Source organism: Bos indicus x Bos taurus, chromosome 25 (genome assembly GCF_003369695.1).
Source record: "Bos indicus x Bos taurus breed Angus x Brahman F1 hybrid chromosome 25, Bos_hybrid_MaternalHap_v2.0, whole genome shotgun sequence".
In the NCBI taxonomy this organism is placed as follows: Eukaryota; Metazoa; Chordata; class Mammalia; order Artiodactyla; family Bovidae; genus Bos; species Bos indicus x Bos taurus.
In genome coordinates this window covers 4842987-4857459 of record NC_040100.1, presented here as the reverse complement: position 1 = coordinate 4857459, position 14473 = coordinate 4842987, and the positions used below count along the sequence as shown (strand labels likewise).

The window sequence follows — 14473 nt, the reverse complement described above, 5'->3', positions numbered from 1 at the left end:
GGGACGTTGGATGACAGGCGCTCTGCTGTTGCAGTCGCTGCCGCCATAAACCGCTTGTTGACTTTCCTCTGGATCTTGGTGCTCTCGGCCAGTGTCCAGCGTCAGGAAGTGCAGCAGACCTGGCCTTTTCCTCCCTCACACCCCTGGCAGTATGGATAACTTCTGTGGGTGCCCCCTCCCTCTTTTAACAAGCTGGAGCCTTGTTTTGCAAGCTGACTCTCCCCTGATGAGGGGGTGGGGGCCTTCCCTGGTAGCTCAGAAGCTAAAGAATCCACCTGTAATGCTGGAGACCCCAGTGTGATCCCTGAGTCAGGAAGATCCCCTGGAGAAGGGAATGGCTACCCACTCCAGTATTTTTGCCTGGAGAATTCCATGGACAGAAGAGCCTGGCAGGCTACAGTCCATGGGCTCACAAAGTGTTGAGTATGACTGGGCGACTAACACTTTGACTTTTTACTCCCCTGATGATCACACCTAGTCACAAGAACACAAAGTCGTCACCTTATCCATCACCATGAAGGAGAGCACTCTGACCTGCAATTGTTTTTTTCCTTTCTAGCATGAGCTGCCTCTCTGAGACAGAAATTTATAAAGTGAAGCAGTGAACAGCCCACAGCTTAGCCTCCTGCTAACAGGACTTCTCCCCAGAGGCCTCTTATCACTTTAATACCTCCTGAGGCCTATTTTGCACTTCATAAGGTGTTTCCAGAATTTCTGCAGGCCATCTGTTTTTAGCTGAAGCCATTGAGAAACTTCAATGAAACGTGTCAAGTCCTTGGTAAGAATCTGTAGTACAGTCAAGGAGGCCACGTGTGCAGTGAGGCAGCAGGCACTGCTGATGAAGAGCACAGTCAGGGGGTCTGAGCGGGAGGTCAGGAGAGCAGGCGGGAGGCCGTGCGTGGCTGAGCGGGCTGACAGGGGCAGCAGGCAGCCGCTGCTTTCTGGTGCTGCATACAGAAGAGGCAGCCTGCAAGCCGAGCCCCGGGGTCCACACTCGCGTGGGTGCAGAGCGTGGGGAGTAGAAAACTTAAGGTGGAGTGAGGTCCCATTATTAGCGCATCTGGATGCAGCGTCGGTTACCTGTTGCTGTGTACACGCCGCCGCTGAGTTTGATGGCTTCAGATGACAGTAGTTCGCTATTTCCCGTGGTCCTGTAAAGGCGGTACAGTTGCCTGTATGCCCGAGACTCTGCATTGCAGTCAGAATCAGCTGGGGCCAGGGCTGGGCTCACCTCCTTTCTCAGGCCTGGCCGGCGGTCCCAAGAGTACAAGCCCCGAGGGAGTTATGCCTGCTTGTACCCCATTGGCCAAAGCAAGTCACATGACCAAACCACTCCTCTGTGTCCTAGACACCACCACCAGCTGGGAGGTGTGATTCATTGAAGGCCACAATTATAAAAATCCACGATGAACTCTGTGGAGTGAGACAGGCTCCCCCTGGGCAGTGGGAGGCCACTGAAGCTTTTTGAGCAGAACTGTAACCTAGTGAAATCATATTTTAAGGAAAATTTTTCTGGTGGAAGTGTGTAGTTTAGGTTGATGAAATAGCTGGTCAGCCACTAAATGAGAACTAATGAGCTTCATTCCTTAAAACAGTAGCCTGTATAAAATCTCTAATATATTCACAAGAGGGAGTACAATTATGAAAATACCAGTTTCTTTTTTTTTCTGGATAATTTTTACATTAATACAGCTTTATCATAAAAGCAGGATATTTTACTAGACTAAGAAGATTTAATAGTTTTAAACATAAGTCAACAGTTAGTGAAACTGGAAAAATTCGAAACTGTTGTAATTGAAAAAATTTCAATGTAGTATGTGGATACAGACCAAAAATTTTGTTTGTGTTGTGTAATCCTGTATTACCCTTCTCCTGCTAATTTGCTTTGCAGCTTATCAGTACCTCACAATTTTAAATCTTCCCACTAAAATATATACATTAACTTGACAGCTTACTGGCTATAAGCCTTGTTTTTAGGTGGAGGCACCTCTTTTTCAGTGCTAGCTGAGACCAAAGAGTCAAAAAGCACTGTGATTTGAACCGAGGAAGTGACCATGCCAGCTGGCCTTGCGTGCACTGCCTCTGTTTCTTCACTGACCTTAGGTCTGGCCCAGAATGTCTCTGCTCTGCTCCCCTTCATGAAACAGGGTGTTAACATCAGCACCCTGGGTCTTAATGCCGTCTGGTAGATTAATTAATTTAAGTGGTGAATTGGAAAGTCTACCTAAATGCTATTTGTTGTTGCTCTTTTTTTATAATTATGCTTTATGGTTATCCTCAGTTCAGTTCAGTCACTCAGTCATGTCCAACTCCCTGCAACCCCATGGACTGCAGCATGCCAGACTTCCCTGTCCATCACCAACTTCCAGAGTTTACTCACACTCACATCCATTGAGTCGGTGATGCCACCCAACAATCTCACCCTCTGTCGTCCCCTTTTCCTCCCGCCTTCAATCTTTCCAAGCATCAGGGTTTTTTCAAATGAGTCAGTTCTTCGCATCAGGTGGCCAAGGTATTGGAGTTTCAGCTTCGGCATCAGTCCTTCCAATGAATATTCAGGCCTGATTCCTTTAGGGTGGACTGGTTTGATCTCCTTGCAGTCCAAGGGACTCTCAAAAGTCTTCTCCAACACCACAGTTCAAAAGCATCAATTCTTCGGCCCTCAGTTTTCTTTATAGTCCAACTCTCACATCCACACATGGCTACTGGAAAAATCATAGCTTTGATTAGATAGACCTTTGTTGGCAAAGTAATATCTCTGCTTTTTAATATGCTATCTCGGTTGGTCATAACTTTTCTTCCAAGGAGTAAGCATCTTTTAATTTCATGGCTGCAGTCACCATCTGCAGTGACTTTGGAGCTCCAAAAAATAAAGTCTGTCACTGTTTCCTTTGTTTCCCCATCTACTTGCCATGAAGTGATGGGACCAGATGCCATGATCTTAGTTTTCTGAATGTTGAGTTTTAAGCCAACTTTTTCACTCTCCTCTTTCACTTTCATCAGGAGGCTCTGTAGTCTTTTTGCTTTCTGCCATCCTCAGTCTTATGAAATAATACTGTAGTAGATCATTACATTTCCTAAACTTATTTGTATATATGTATGAAGTAAAAGCTGTAACTTTTGTAATTTTTTAACTCTCAAGACCTGCAAAAATAGATTCATCTATTTGCCATGAAACTCCTACTTTTTTGGCAATGGCAACCCACTCCAGTGTTCTTGCCTGGAAAATCCCAGGGACGGAGGAGCCTGCTGGGCTGCTGTCTATGGGGTCGCACAGAGTCGGACATGACTGACACGACTTAGCCTCAGCAGCATCTTCAACCAGACTTGTAGATTAATTAAGTCTATGACCTCTTCCACCTTTTTTCAACTTGAAATATCTTTTAAAATCCATCTTTGAAAACAATTCCCGCTCTACACGGAGGCAGAGTGGCTGGTGTGGCCTCAGGTTTTCTTCTCAGTGAGAGGAGATTGCTTAGGGATCTTTTATCTCCAAAATCCTGTGATTTCCAAGGCTCCCAGGCAAAGTGAGGTCTCTGTAAGAAGCCAGCCTTTGAGCAAGATAAAATATTTTCTCCAAAGTCACACTAAATAGCCTAGGTCTTATTGAAAATCTTGCTTACTGCATACCAAGAGTCTCCTGAAACCCAGCCTGCTGTAAAGTAAAAGAAGGGATTGGTATTAGCAGCTTCAACTAGTTTGTCCAATACACATGCTATTATGGCATTTTTAGATTAACCTCCTTTGTTTCACTTGCCCACCAAGGTCATGTTAGTTAGTTGGAAGTAACAGTGGAATTCAAACCCAGATTTGTCTTGCTTTCAACATGCTCTCCAACCACCGCCCACCCCCCCAAAAAAAGGGAAGAAAAAGTAAACCAAATCAAAAGCAGATTTCTATACCTTATAATGTAGTTTTAAAGGAGAAATGTGATTTCTAAGATAAGTTTTCCTGTCTCTGCCAAAAAGGAGGGGAAAGAAAAGCAGAGCATTCGGTTATTTTTCAGGTAATTGCGTTGTTTTTTGAAATGATAATGCATTTCAGATTTCATACACTTTTCTCCTGGCAACAATATGGTAGTTGCTTGTGCCTTAGATTATCTGTTTCAACAGGAAAAAGTAAAATTGCCGTCAAAGGCCTGGGTGCCTAGGCCACCCCATACAAGCCCCTCCAGCTAACAGTGTTGCAGGCTTGTGTTGCTGTAAGTGACCAGCTGGCTGGAGTGGACATGTCCCAGCCTTGAGCCTGTGTTAGGAACACAGCCGCTCTGGGACTGGCGTCGAGAGCAGCTCCTCTGGGCCTCCAGCCCCTGTGGCTGAAGGTTCCCAGGGCTGGTCAGAGGCAAGGGTGCCCTGGGTGCCATCCGGTGGGGGGGTCCTCCACCTGGCAGAGCTCTCGAGCACCACCCCTGCCCTCTCAGCCATACTCGCCTTGGCCACAAGGGACTCAGGTGTTTGGAAGGAAACCTGTATCACTTCCTCCTTTCTGTGTGTAAGTGACTATTCTGTGTGCCACCTTCCCTCTCTAGCTATGATCCTGGCAGGAAGAGCCTACTACGATGGAGTGGCCAAGATTGGGGAGATTGCCACCGGGTCCCCCGTGTCAACAGAGCTGGGTAAGCTGACCGTCCATTACCTGTCCACCTAACTTGAGCCGCGGTTCCTGGGCTGCCGTCGTGCGAACCCGGAGAAGAGCACACGGAGAAGTGGCACAAATGCAAAATAGAAAGGGGGCACTCGGGTTCCTTCGCCTCTGCGGTCTGTCCACAGTGGAGGCTTAGATGAGGGCAGGCCACTGGGAACTGGGCTTCTGCCCCTGAGGTTTGGGCCCCAGGTCCCCCTTGAAGCATGAAGCCCGGGAGCCCTGACCTAGATTCCTAACTGGAGGGGTGAACACCAGGCCTCCCGCCGCTGGCAGAGCATTTCCTGTGAGTCACCCCGCAGAGTCCGGCTCCTTTACGCTCTGCTCTTGGCCGTCGCTGCTTCCCCAGTCGCCCTCGGTTGTGATTTTTCCGGTTTTGCTGGTATGAATGGATCCCCTGTGCACTCGCAGAGGGTGCAGGCAGCCACACCCGGGCGCACCGAGGCTTCTCCGTATAGACCTCTCTCACTGTGCCGTCTCCAGAGCCTCACACAGAAGCATCATTTTAAAAACTTGTTGAACACATCTTACTTGACAAAGGGTAACATTTCCGACTTCACAGTGTGTGTCAGAATTTGAAGGGTTCAGAAAACCAGAGGAAAGGATTGGCACAGTGTGTGCTTCCTTTTTAAAGAAAAGTGCGCCCCTCTCCAGTTAAAAAGTGGACCGGGAAGCAGAGGCAGGGCAAAGGAGCATGTGTGCAAGGTTCAGATAATGGGTTTCTGTGCTAAGTGTCTTGAGGGTTTTTTAGATACGGTGTTTTTCCACGATCGCTTGGAAAGCTCTTAACTGACCCATAAAAGCCATGGAACAAGTTCGAGGTGTGGTGACGGTTCTGGGGTTGGAGGCTGGGCTGCTGGGTAAGGCAGTGGATGTGGGCCCTTGTTAACATTCTCTGACAACTTCTGTACTCAAAGAGTTCATAGTCTTGAAACCTGTAGCCAAAGCCTGAAGTGATGCTGAATGATGAGTAAGTCAGTACTGCGATATGTAATAGAATCGGTTACATGCAGAAAATTTTCAAAACCCTGAGTAGTCTTCTGTTGGTGCCATAACTTCTGCAAGCTCTGGCAAGATCTGAATTCTAGTAACCCCATCCAAAGTGGATGAATTTAATAAAATACAGTGTAAAAAAAAAATTACATGCTGTTATGTAGACAGAAGCAGTAAAACTTAGGACATTTGAGGGATGATTGGACTGATTATAGGTTCCAAAAATAGAACTTAATTCAAAAGAAACATCCTATTTGTGTCAGGCGTCAGGCAAAAAAAATGCCTGATCCTTAGGCTAAAACATACGGTGCTTTGACTCACCATCATTCAGTGTGCCTTTTTAATGTTTTATGGTTCTTGCCACTGTTTGAATAAGACTTCTGTTCCACACCTTACTTGATTCAGCTGTGAGTTCATAGTGTTGAATCAACTGTTTCCACAGCAACCGTGTTGTTATAAACATAGTCTTAAAACTTCAGCTTCAATGAGGAAAGCCTTCGTGCGTATGTGTTTCATTCAGAGGGGATGGAAATTACTTGCTATGTTTCATTTTTGTTCCAAGTTGCCCTTTTCACTTATATTCACTGTATCATATACTTAATTTTCCACTCGCAGCCATTCCATGAGAAAGTTCTGTCCTTGTTGGAGGTGCTTTTGGAGGCCTGACATGTTCTGCTTTTGATTCACTTAGTTTATCTTATTGTTAATGTTTAGACTAAAATACTACCCTGTTTCTGTTTAAATTCCTGTATGGAAGAGCAGAGGACAATTCATAGGAAAAAGAGAAAGACCTAAAGTAGATTGTGTCTTTCTTGTTTTTCAAGAAGATTCTCTTGTCTGGTTTCTGACCGTGTGGTATTGGTGTTAAGACCTGCAGGGGAGTGTGTGCCCGACCACACAGTTAGCAGGTGGTCAGACTTGAGAATCTGGGCTCCTTACCTCCGCACTTGACTGCGCGTCCCTGCAGCCAAGGGAAAGGAAAGAGGCAGCCAGTCAGGTCGCTGAAGAGGAAGAAAATGGAAACCACTCGGTGGGGACCTTTTGGAGGAGATGACTGAGAGGTGTCTGAGCAGCCAAAGCCTAGGGAGGGGCGGCACGGGTGCTGTTTCGAGCTCAGTGGTCTAGGGGCCCACCCAGGAACACCAGGTGTCACAGGTCAAGGAAGATGGAAATACCAGAAGTGTTACAGACATGACGTTTGGCTTCTTAACGGCTGTTGCTTAACCTTTGGACTGCTGTGCTTCGTGTAGAAACTCGGGTCTTGGTAAGTGTGTGCTGTGAGCACATTGCCTCGTCTCACCCTCGGGAGTCCCGGCGGTGGATGTGACCTCTCAGGTCTACTTCCCAGGGTGGGCGCTCAGCCCGCGTTTCCTCGGGGAGCCCATAGACTGGAAGAGTCAGCCTGGCCGTCACGGCTCCTGCACGGGCGTGAGATAACCTCTGGGGGCCGCCAAGGAAGGCAGCGGGGGCTGTGAGGTCATGACCTCTGGGCGAGGGTGGTGGGCAACCCAGGTGCCGTCCAAGAACAACCCTGTGAGCAGGCCGGGAGGCCTGCCAGGTCTTCCTTTCCCCTGAGGCTGCCCACCGCCTGAGAAAGGCTCAGCGAGGCTCGCGCTGCTACAGCGCCGTGTCAGCCTGCACCTCTGCAGGCCACACTCCCCCTCGTGAGTCGGGGCAGGACCGAGGGAACGGGCGCCGACACATTCTGGGTGGCCGGGAGACGGAAGGAGAGAGTGTGCTCTGAAGTCTCTTAGACCAGAAAGATGCCTCTCTCGTCACTTCATACATTCACAAGTGTTTGAGAACTCAAAAATCTGTGTCGCTTGTTTTCATCGGCATTATTCTCTTCCATGAAGTGGGTGATATGTTCATAAGAATACACATTTTGCCTTGATTATCCTTGATTCCTCATGAACAGATTTTTTCAATTCTCTCTATTGTATCTTCATTTTCTATTTCATTAATCTCTACTCTTACCCTCAGTTTCTTCCTTGTACCATCTTTGGGATTACTCTACTGTTCTAATTTCTGAAATGATACATTTAACTCATTAATTTTAAATATAGGTAAGACCACAAGATGGCCATACAAGTTAAAACTATGCAAAGCCATCTTAATCAGTGGGAGAAATTATGATTGTCCTGTGACCTTTAAAAATGTTTGTCAGAAACACTAAAAACTCTCTTACTGTTAGTTATAAATGGATAAGGAAATGGAAAATTGACTTGGAACTTTAAAAATTTCTGTTAGCACTGTTTTGTAGGTTTTTTTTGTAGAAGTCTTATACATTTTTATATATGCATTTTTATATACTTATGGTGTTTTTGAAAGGCCTACTGTATATGGCATTTAAATTTTTTTTCTAGTCAATTCTGTTGAGTTTTTAATTTCATTCTTTGTCATTACTATCCAAATTAATTTTATCATATTTTTATAATTGTTTTATTGAGATCTAATTAATACATAGTACAGTTCACCCATTAAAGTCATATAGTTTAGTGATTTTTAGTATATTCACAAAGTTTTAAATTATCATCAGAGTCAACTTCAGAATATTTTTCTCACTCCTAAAAGAAATCTCATACCCATTAGCAGTCACTTCCCATTCACCCCCAACTCCAGCCATGCTGCTGCTAAGTCACTTCAGTCGTGTCTGACTCTGTGCGACCCCATAGATGGCAGCCCACCAGGCTCCCCCATCCATGGGATTGTCCAGGCAAGAGTGCTGGAGTGGGGTGCCATTGCCTTCTCCAAACTCCAGCCATATTTAACCATTAATATATTTTGTCTATTATAGGTATGGTTTTGCTAAACATTTCATATAAATGGAATATTGTATAGATCTACCACATTTAATTTTATCAGTTGATGGACATTTGGGTTTCTTCTACCTCTTAGCTACTAAAAATACTGCTACTATGAACATTTGTGTACAGATTTTGTGTTTACCTACATTTTTCCATCTCTTGGGTATACACTTAGGAGTAGAATTGCTGGTTCATATCCTAACTCTAAATATAACCCTTTGAGGAACTGCCAGACTGTTTTTCAAATGGAGTGCACCATTATACATTCCACCAGACTTCCCAGATAGCGCTAGTGGTAAAGAATCTGCCTGCCAGTGCAGGAGACACAATAGATAGGGGTTCAGTTCCTGGGTCAGGAAGATCCACTGGAGTAGGAAATAGCAACCCACTCCAGTATTCTTGCCTGGAAAATTCCATGAACAGAAGGAGCCTGGAGAGCTTCAGTCCTTGGGGCCACAAAGAGTTGGACATGATGGAGCACCTGAGCACATACATTCTACCAGCCGTGTATGAGGGGCCCAGTTTCTTTACATCTTGCCAACACTTGTTGTCTTTTTGTTTGTTTGGTTGGTTGGTTTTGTGTTGTAACCATCGTAGGAAGTATGAAGTACTACCTCATTTGGATTTTGATTCACATTTCCTTAGTAGCTACTGATATCAAGCATCTTTTCACATTCTTACTGGCCATTACGTATCTTCTTTGGAGAAATGTCTATTCAGATCTTTGCCCATTTTTAATTGAGTTAGTTGTCTTTTAGTTATTGCATTTGCTGGTCAACTTTTAAAAAAAAATTTGTTTTCTGTTTTGATCCTTTTTATTATCTATGCAGTTTGGGGTTCTTGACAGTCTAATTCTGCTGGTGCTTTGTAGCCTCTTGATTATCATTCATGAGAGAGTCTTTCTGGAAGGGGTTTTTTGTCATCTCATTGTTCTCTTGCATGTTGGGGTCACCTATGGAGGTATAAAGGTTTGGTCATTGAAAGTCACCAAGAAAAAAAAAAAAAAGAAAGTCACCAAGAAATGAAAAGTAGAAATGCCAAGTAATAGTGGTGCTTCTCTGATTTAAATTATGTTTACTTCCTAGAAAATAAAAATAATTGATATAATAGGACTTACCATTTGATAAAACTCTTGTAAGATATTTAGAACTGCAAAGCAATAGAAATGCTCCTTTATTTTCTTCATATTCATACAAAGTTATTCTGCCAATTTTATGGGGAAGTGACTCAGACTTTATAGAAAATACTTTAAATATCTAAAATTTATAAGCTATTCTAATTGTCTAAAACTTAAGAAATAACAGCAGGTTTTAATTATCTGTAGGTCAGAAAATTATATATATATATATATATAAAATATATATATATTTTTTCTTTCTATATATCCTTCTCCCAAGGAAGTCATTCCTGATGGTTTTTTCTTGAAACTTAAAGGTCCCTTATGAATAAAGTCTGTTCTCCTATTGTAGAAAATATTGAGAAAATGTGTCATTACTTTGTCCAACTGTAATTGAAACTGATAGAAAAATATTTTAATGATTCAAGAGAAATGCCAACTTTTAATCATTTTTGTGCTAAATGCTATCACTTGAAGATTTCTAATAAGAATTAGCATATATTTTGAAATTACCTTCAAATTAATTTTACTGAAGCCTCACCTTTTATCAGTTGTACCTTAACTGAGCAAACTAGAGCCAAGGGGCTGGCCAGCACCGACAGGTAACTGAAATTTGAGTGGGACCCGGCCGTGCCCACTTGTTCGTGGTTGTCTGCAGCTGCTGTCAGGCTGCAGAGGAGTTCGGCCTCTGAGACCTGAACTGTCTGTGGCCTGGCCCCTGGCATGCCCTTATCTGACAGTGGAAGGCCTGTAGGGCCATCCTGTTGCTTAAGTCAAGACCAGCGACCATGTGAGGGGTTTAATATCCTTCTCTCCAAAGAAAGAGCAGCTCCTTAACCACCTGGGTTTAGGACTGCACTTTCTGGGATTGTTCCTATAGACTGCTACTAAGTGCTTGGAGTTAACACACATCACAGCACAGTCCTAGGAACCACAGCGGGCAAACAGCTCAGGGGCAAAACTGCCTTGCCCTGTCAGGAGGGAGGAACGAACAAACAAACGCAAAGCCAAAGACCAGAGCTCTGCAGTCAGGATTTGGCAGGTAAAATATTTTAATCCGCTGTGTTTGTCAAAGAGTAAGTCATATGAATAATGTTCATGTGACTCAGGTCGTCAGGGTGTGTACCTGGAACTGTGCACATAAATCTTTATCACAGGTACACAGTTCCACTCTAGGAACAGTGCTGGTTTAAGAGAGGAAACTGAAGTTTGTCTAAAACTTCCAGTTTTGTCTTTAAATCAAATGACGTTTATTTTTAAAAACTTAGAAAATATGGAAAAGGTTGGAAAGGGAAAACAGAAGTGATCAGGGGAAAATATTTTGGCAAAATATTCAAAAGAAACTGAATCTGTTTTTTCATCTTTAAACCATAGAAAAATAAAGCTTGTTCTCATTTATTTCTCAAGGAATAAAAGGGAACTCTGCTTTGGGGAAGGGCTTCCCTGGTGGCTCAGAGGTTAAAGCGTCTGCCTGCAATGCGGGAGACCAGGGTTCGATCCCTGGGTCAGGAAGATCCCCTGGAGAAGGAAATGGCAACCCACTCCAGTACTCTTGCCTGGAGAATCCCATGGAGGGAGGAGCCTGATGGGCTGCAGTCCATGGGGTCCAAAAGAGTCAGACTCGACTGAGCGACTTCAGTTTCACTTTCACTTTCTGCTTTGGGGAGCTGACAGATTTCCTGTGAGGTGTAAGAACCTCAAGGTCACATCATTTAGACTATGTTGCTAAGTCACTTCAGTCGTGTCTGACTCTGTGTGACCCCATAGATGGCAGCCCACCAGGCTCCCCCGTCCCTGGGATTCTCCAGGCAAGAACACTGGAGTGGGTTGCCATTTCCTTCTCCAGTGCATGAAAGTGAAAAGTGCAAGTGAAGTCGCTCAGTCGTGTCCGACTCCTACGGACCCCATGGACTGCAGCCTAACAGGCGCCTCCATCCATGGGATTTTCCAAGCAAGAGTACTGGAGTGGGGTGCCATAGACTATGTTACTTTGCTCCAATTCAGCCAGCTATTACATTATTCTGAAGCATGTATTAAATTGTTTAGGCCAATTTCCTAAATTAAGCACAAAACAGAAGATTTTATCTCTTCAGCATCAGGGAACCTAGACAATCATAGGTTTGCTTTTGTTATTGATATGCAGTTTAAAAAAATGTTTATTACATTTTTGTCTTGTTGATACTCAAAATCCAACCTGACAGTCTTCGGTCTTAAAAATAAGAGCATGGGGAAAAAAAAAAAAAAAAAACCTGAAATATTTTTAAAGAAATGTTGTTTATTCAGAGAAGTATCTCAAACAGATTCCTAAAATTTAGGTAAAATAGAATTAATACCAGAGGCAATGAGAAAGCTAAGTTGAGCCAAAGCAGTTGTTATTGATCAAAACCATTTATCTTTTAGTTGCAGGTAAGGCTCACTTTAAAGAGATTAAACTCCTTCCCACAAAAATAGGAAAGAGTTAATAAGGAATTTATTTTATTTGCTTAACTTTGTGCCTGCCAAATGCATATGAACTCCTTTGCTCACTGTGATAATTCTCTAAAGCAGGTGCTATTATTATTTTCACTTTACAGATGAGGATACTGGTATTCAAAGAGAGTTAGATAACTTGCCAAAGTCACTTATCTGGTTAATGGCAGGTTAAATGGAGCCCAGGAAGTCTGTCAGCAGCTCAGCCTATTATGCTGATTTAATTTTCTATGCGTCGAAAAGAGGAGCTTTTTCTGAAGTGATTAATTTTATGGTGTCAGATCGTCCTGTCCATTATAGTTCAGATAAAAGATTGTGTAAAACAGTAAAACATCATACAATCTGAAACTGATTCTTCATGCAAGAGTCTGTATTTTGTGTTTTCATCAGATATAATCAAGGCTTTGTATTTCATATTAGAAACATTACATGACCATTTATTCCAACTTTGTAAATGACTTACCATTTCAATTTTCAAGTGGCAACTGAACCTCTTTTGAAGCAAAAAAGGTCTAACTATGGAGAAAGATGGGCTTACAATTTGTGAATGTATAATTTATAACATCTATAAACACATACCACGGAAGTCCCTATATCATCTAGGCATACTGGTATGCAGAGTCGCTTCAGTCATGTCCAACTCTTTGTGACCCCATGGACTGCAGCCCACCAGGCTTCTCTGTTCATGGGATTTTCCAGGCAAGAATACTGGAGTGGGATACCATGCCCTCCTCCAGGGGATCTTCCCAACCCAGGGATTGAACCCTCGTCTCCTGTATTGCAGTTGGGATCTTTACGCTGAGCCACCTAGGAAGCCCTCAGGCATATTGATATCAGATCAGATCAGATCAGTCGCTCAGTCGTGTCCAACTCTTTGCGACCCCATGAATTGCAGCACGCCAGGCCTCCCTGTCCATCACCAACTCCCGGATTTCACTGAGACTCACGTCCATTGAGTCAGTGATGCCATCCAGCCATCTCATCCTCTGTCGTCCCCTTCTCCTCCTGTCCCCAATCCCTCCCAGCATCAGTCTTTCCCAATGAGTCAACTCTTTGCATGAGGTGGCCAAAGTACTGGAGTTTCAGCTTTAGCATCATTCCTTCCAAAGAAATCCCAGGGCTGATCTCCTTCAGAATGGACTGGTTGGATCTCCTTGCAGTCCAAGGGACTCTCAAGAGTCTTCTCCAACACCACAGTTCAAAAGCATCCATTCTTCGGCGCTCAGCCTTCTTCACAGTCCAACTCTCACATCCACACATGACCACAGGAAAAACCAAAGCCTTGACTAGACGAATCTTTGTTGGCAAAGTAATGTCTCTGCTTTTGATTATGCTATCTAGGTTGGTCATAACTTTCCTTCCAAGGAGTAAGCGTCTTTTAATTTCATGGCTGCAGTCACCATCTGTAGTGATTTTGGAGCCCAGAAAAATAAAGTCTGACACTGTTTCCCCTGTTTCCCCATCTATTTCCCATGCAGTGGTGGGACCGGATGCCATGATCTTCATTTTCTGAATGTTGAGCTTTAAGCCAACTTTTTCACTCTCCACTTTCACTTTCATCAATAGGCTTTTGAGTTCCTCTTCACTTTCTGCCATAAGGGTGGTGTTATCTGCATATCTGAGGTTATTGATTTTCTCCCGGCAATCTTGATTCCAACTTGTGTTTCTCCTAGTCCAGCGTTTCTCATGATGTACTCTGCATAGAAGTTAAATAAACAGGGTGACAATATACAGCCTTGATGTACTCCTTTTCCTATTTGGAACCAGTCTCTTGTTCCATGTCCAGTTCTAACTGTTGCTTCCTGACCTGCATACAGGTTTCTCAAGAGGCAGATCAGGTGGTCTGGTATTCCCATCTCTCTCAGAATTTTCCACAGTTTATTGTGATCCACACAGTCAAAGGCTTTGGCATAGTCAATAAAGCAGAAATAGATGTTTTTCTGGAACTCTCTTGCTTTTTCCATGATCCAGCGGATGTTGGCGATTTGATCTCTGGTTCCTCTGCCTTTTCTAAAACCAGCTTGAACATCAGGAAGTTCACGGTTCACATATTGCTGAAGCCTGGCTTGGAGAATTTTGAGCATTACTTTACTAGCGTGTGAGATGAGTGCAATTGTGCGGTCGTTTGAGCATTCTTTGGCATTGCCTTTCTTTGGGATTGGAATGAAAACTGACCTTTTCCAGTCCTGTGGCCACTGCTGAGTTTTCCAAATTTGCTGGCATATTGAGTGCAGCACTTTCACAGCATCATCTTTTAGGATTTGGAATAGCCCAACTGGAATTCCATCACCTCCACTAGCTTTGTTTGTAGTGATGCTTTCTAAGGCCCACTTGACTTCACGTTCCAGGATGTCTGGCTCTAGGTGAGTGATCACACCATCGTGATTATCTGGGTCGTGAAGATCTTTTTTGTACAGTTCTTCTGTGTATTCTTGCCACCTCTTCT

At 43.8% G+C, this 14473-nt stretch overlaps 1 protein-coding gene across 2 annotated transcripts in view; it reads left to right on the top strand.

The window, feature by feature from the left end:
- Positions 1-14473, top strand: part of BAIAP2L1 (BAI1 associated protein 2 like 1) — an 80453-nt gene that overhangs the window by 28482 nt on the left and 37498 nt on the right. The window contains exons 1-2 of one of the 2 annotated variants that reach the window (XM_027528317.1): positions 601-778; positions 4529-4615. In XM_027528317.1, the coding sequence (XP_027384118.1) occupies positions 4531-4615 (85 nt within the window). In that variant the 5' untranslated portion in view covers positions 601-778; positions 4529-4530. Of the gene's footprint in view, positions 1-600; positions 779-4528; positions 4616-14473 lie in introns of those variants that run through there. The other variant, XM_027528316.1, reaches the window with a different exon arrangement.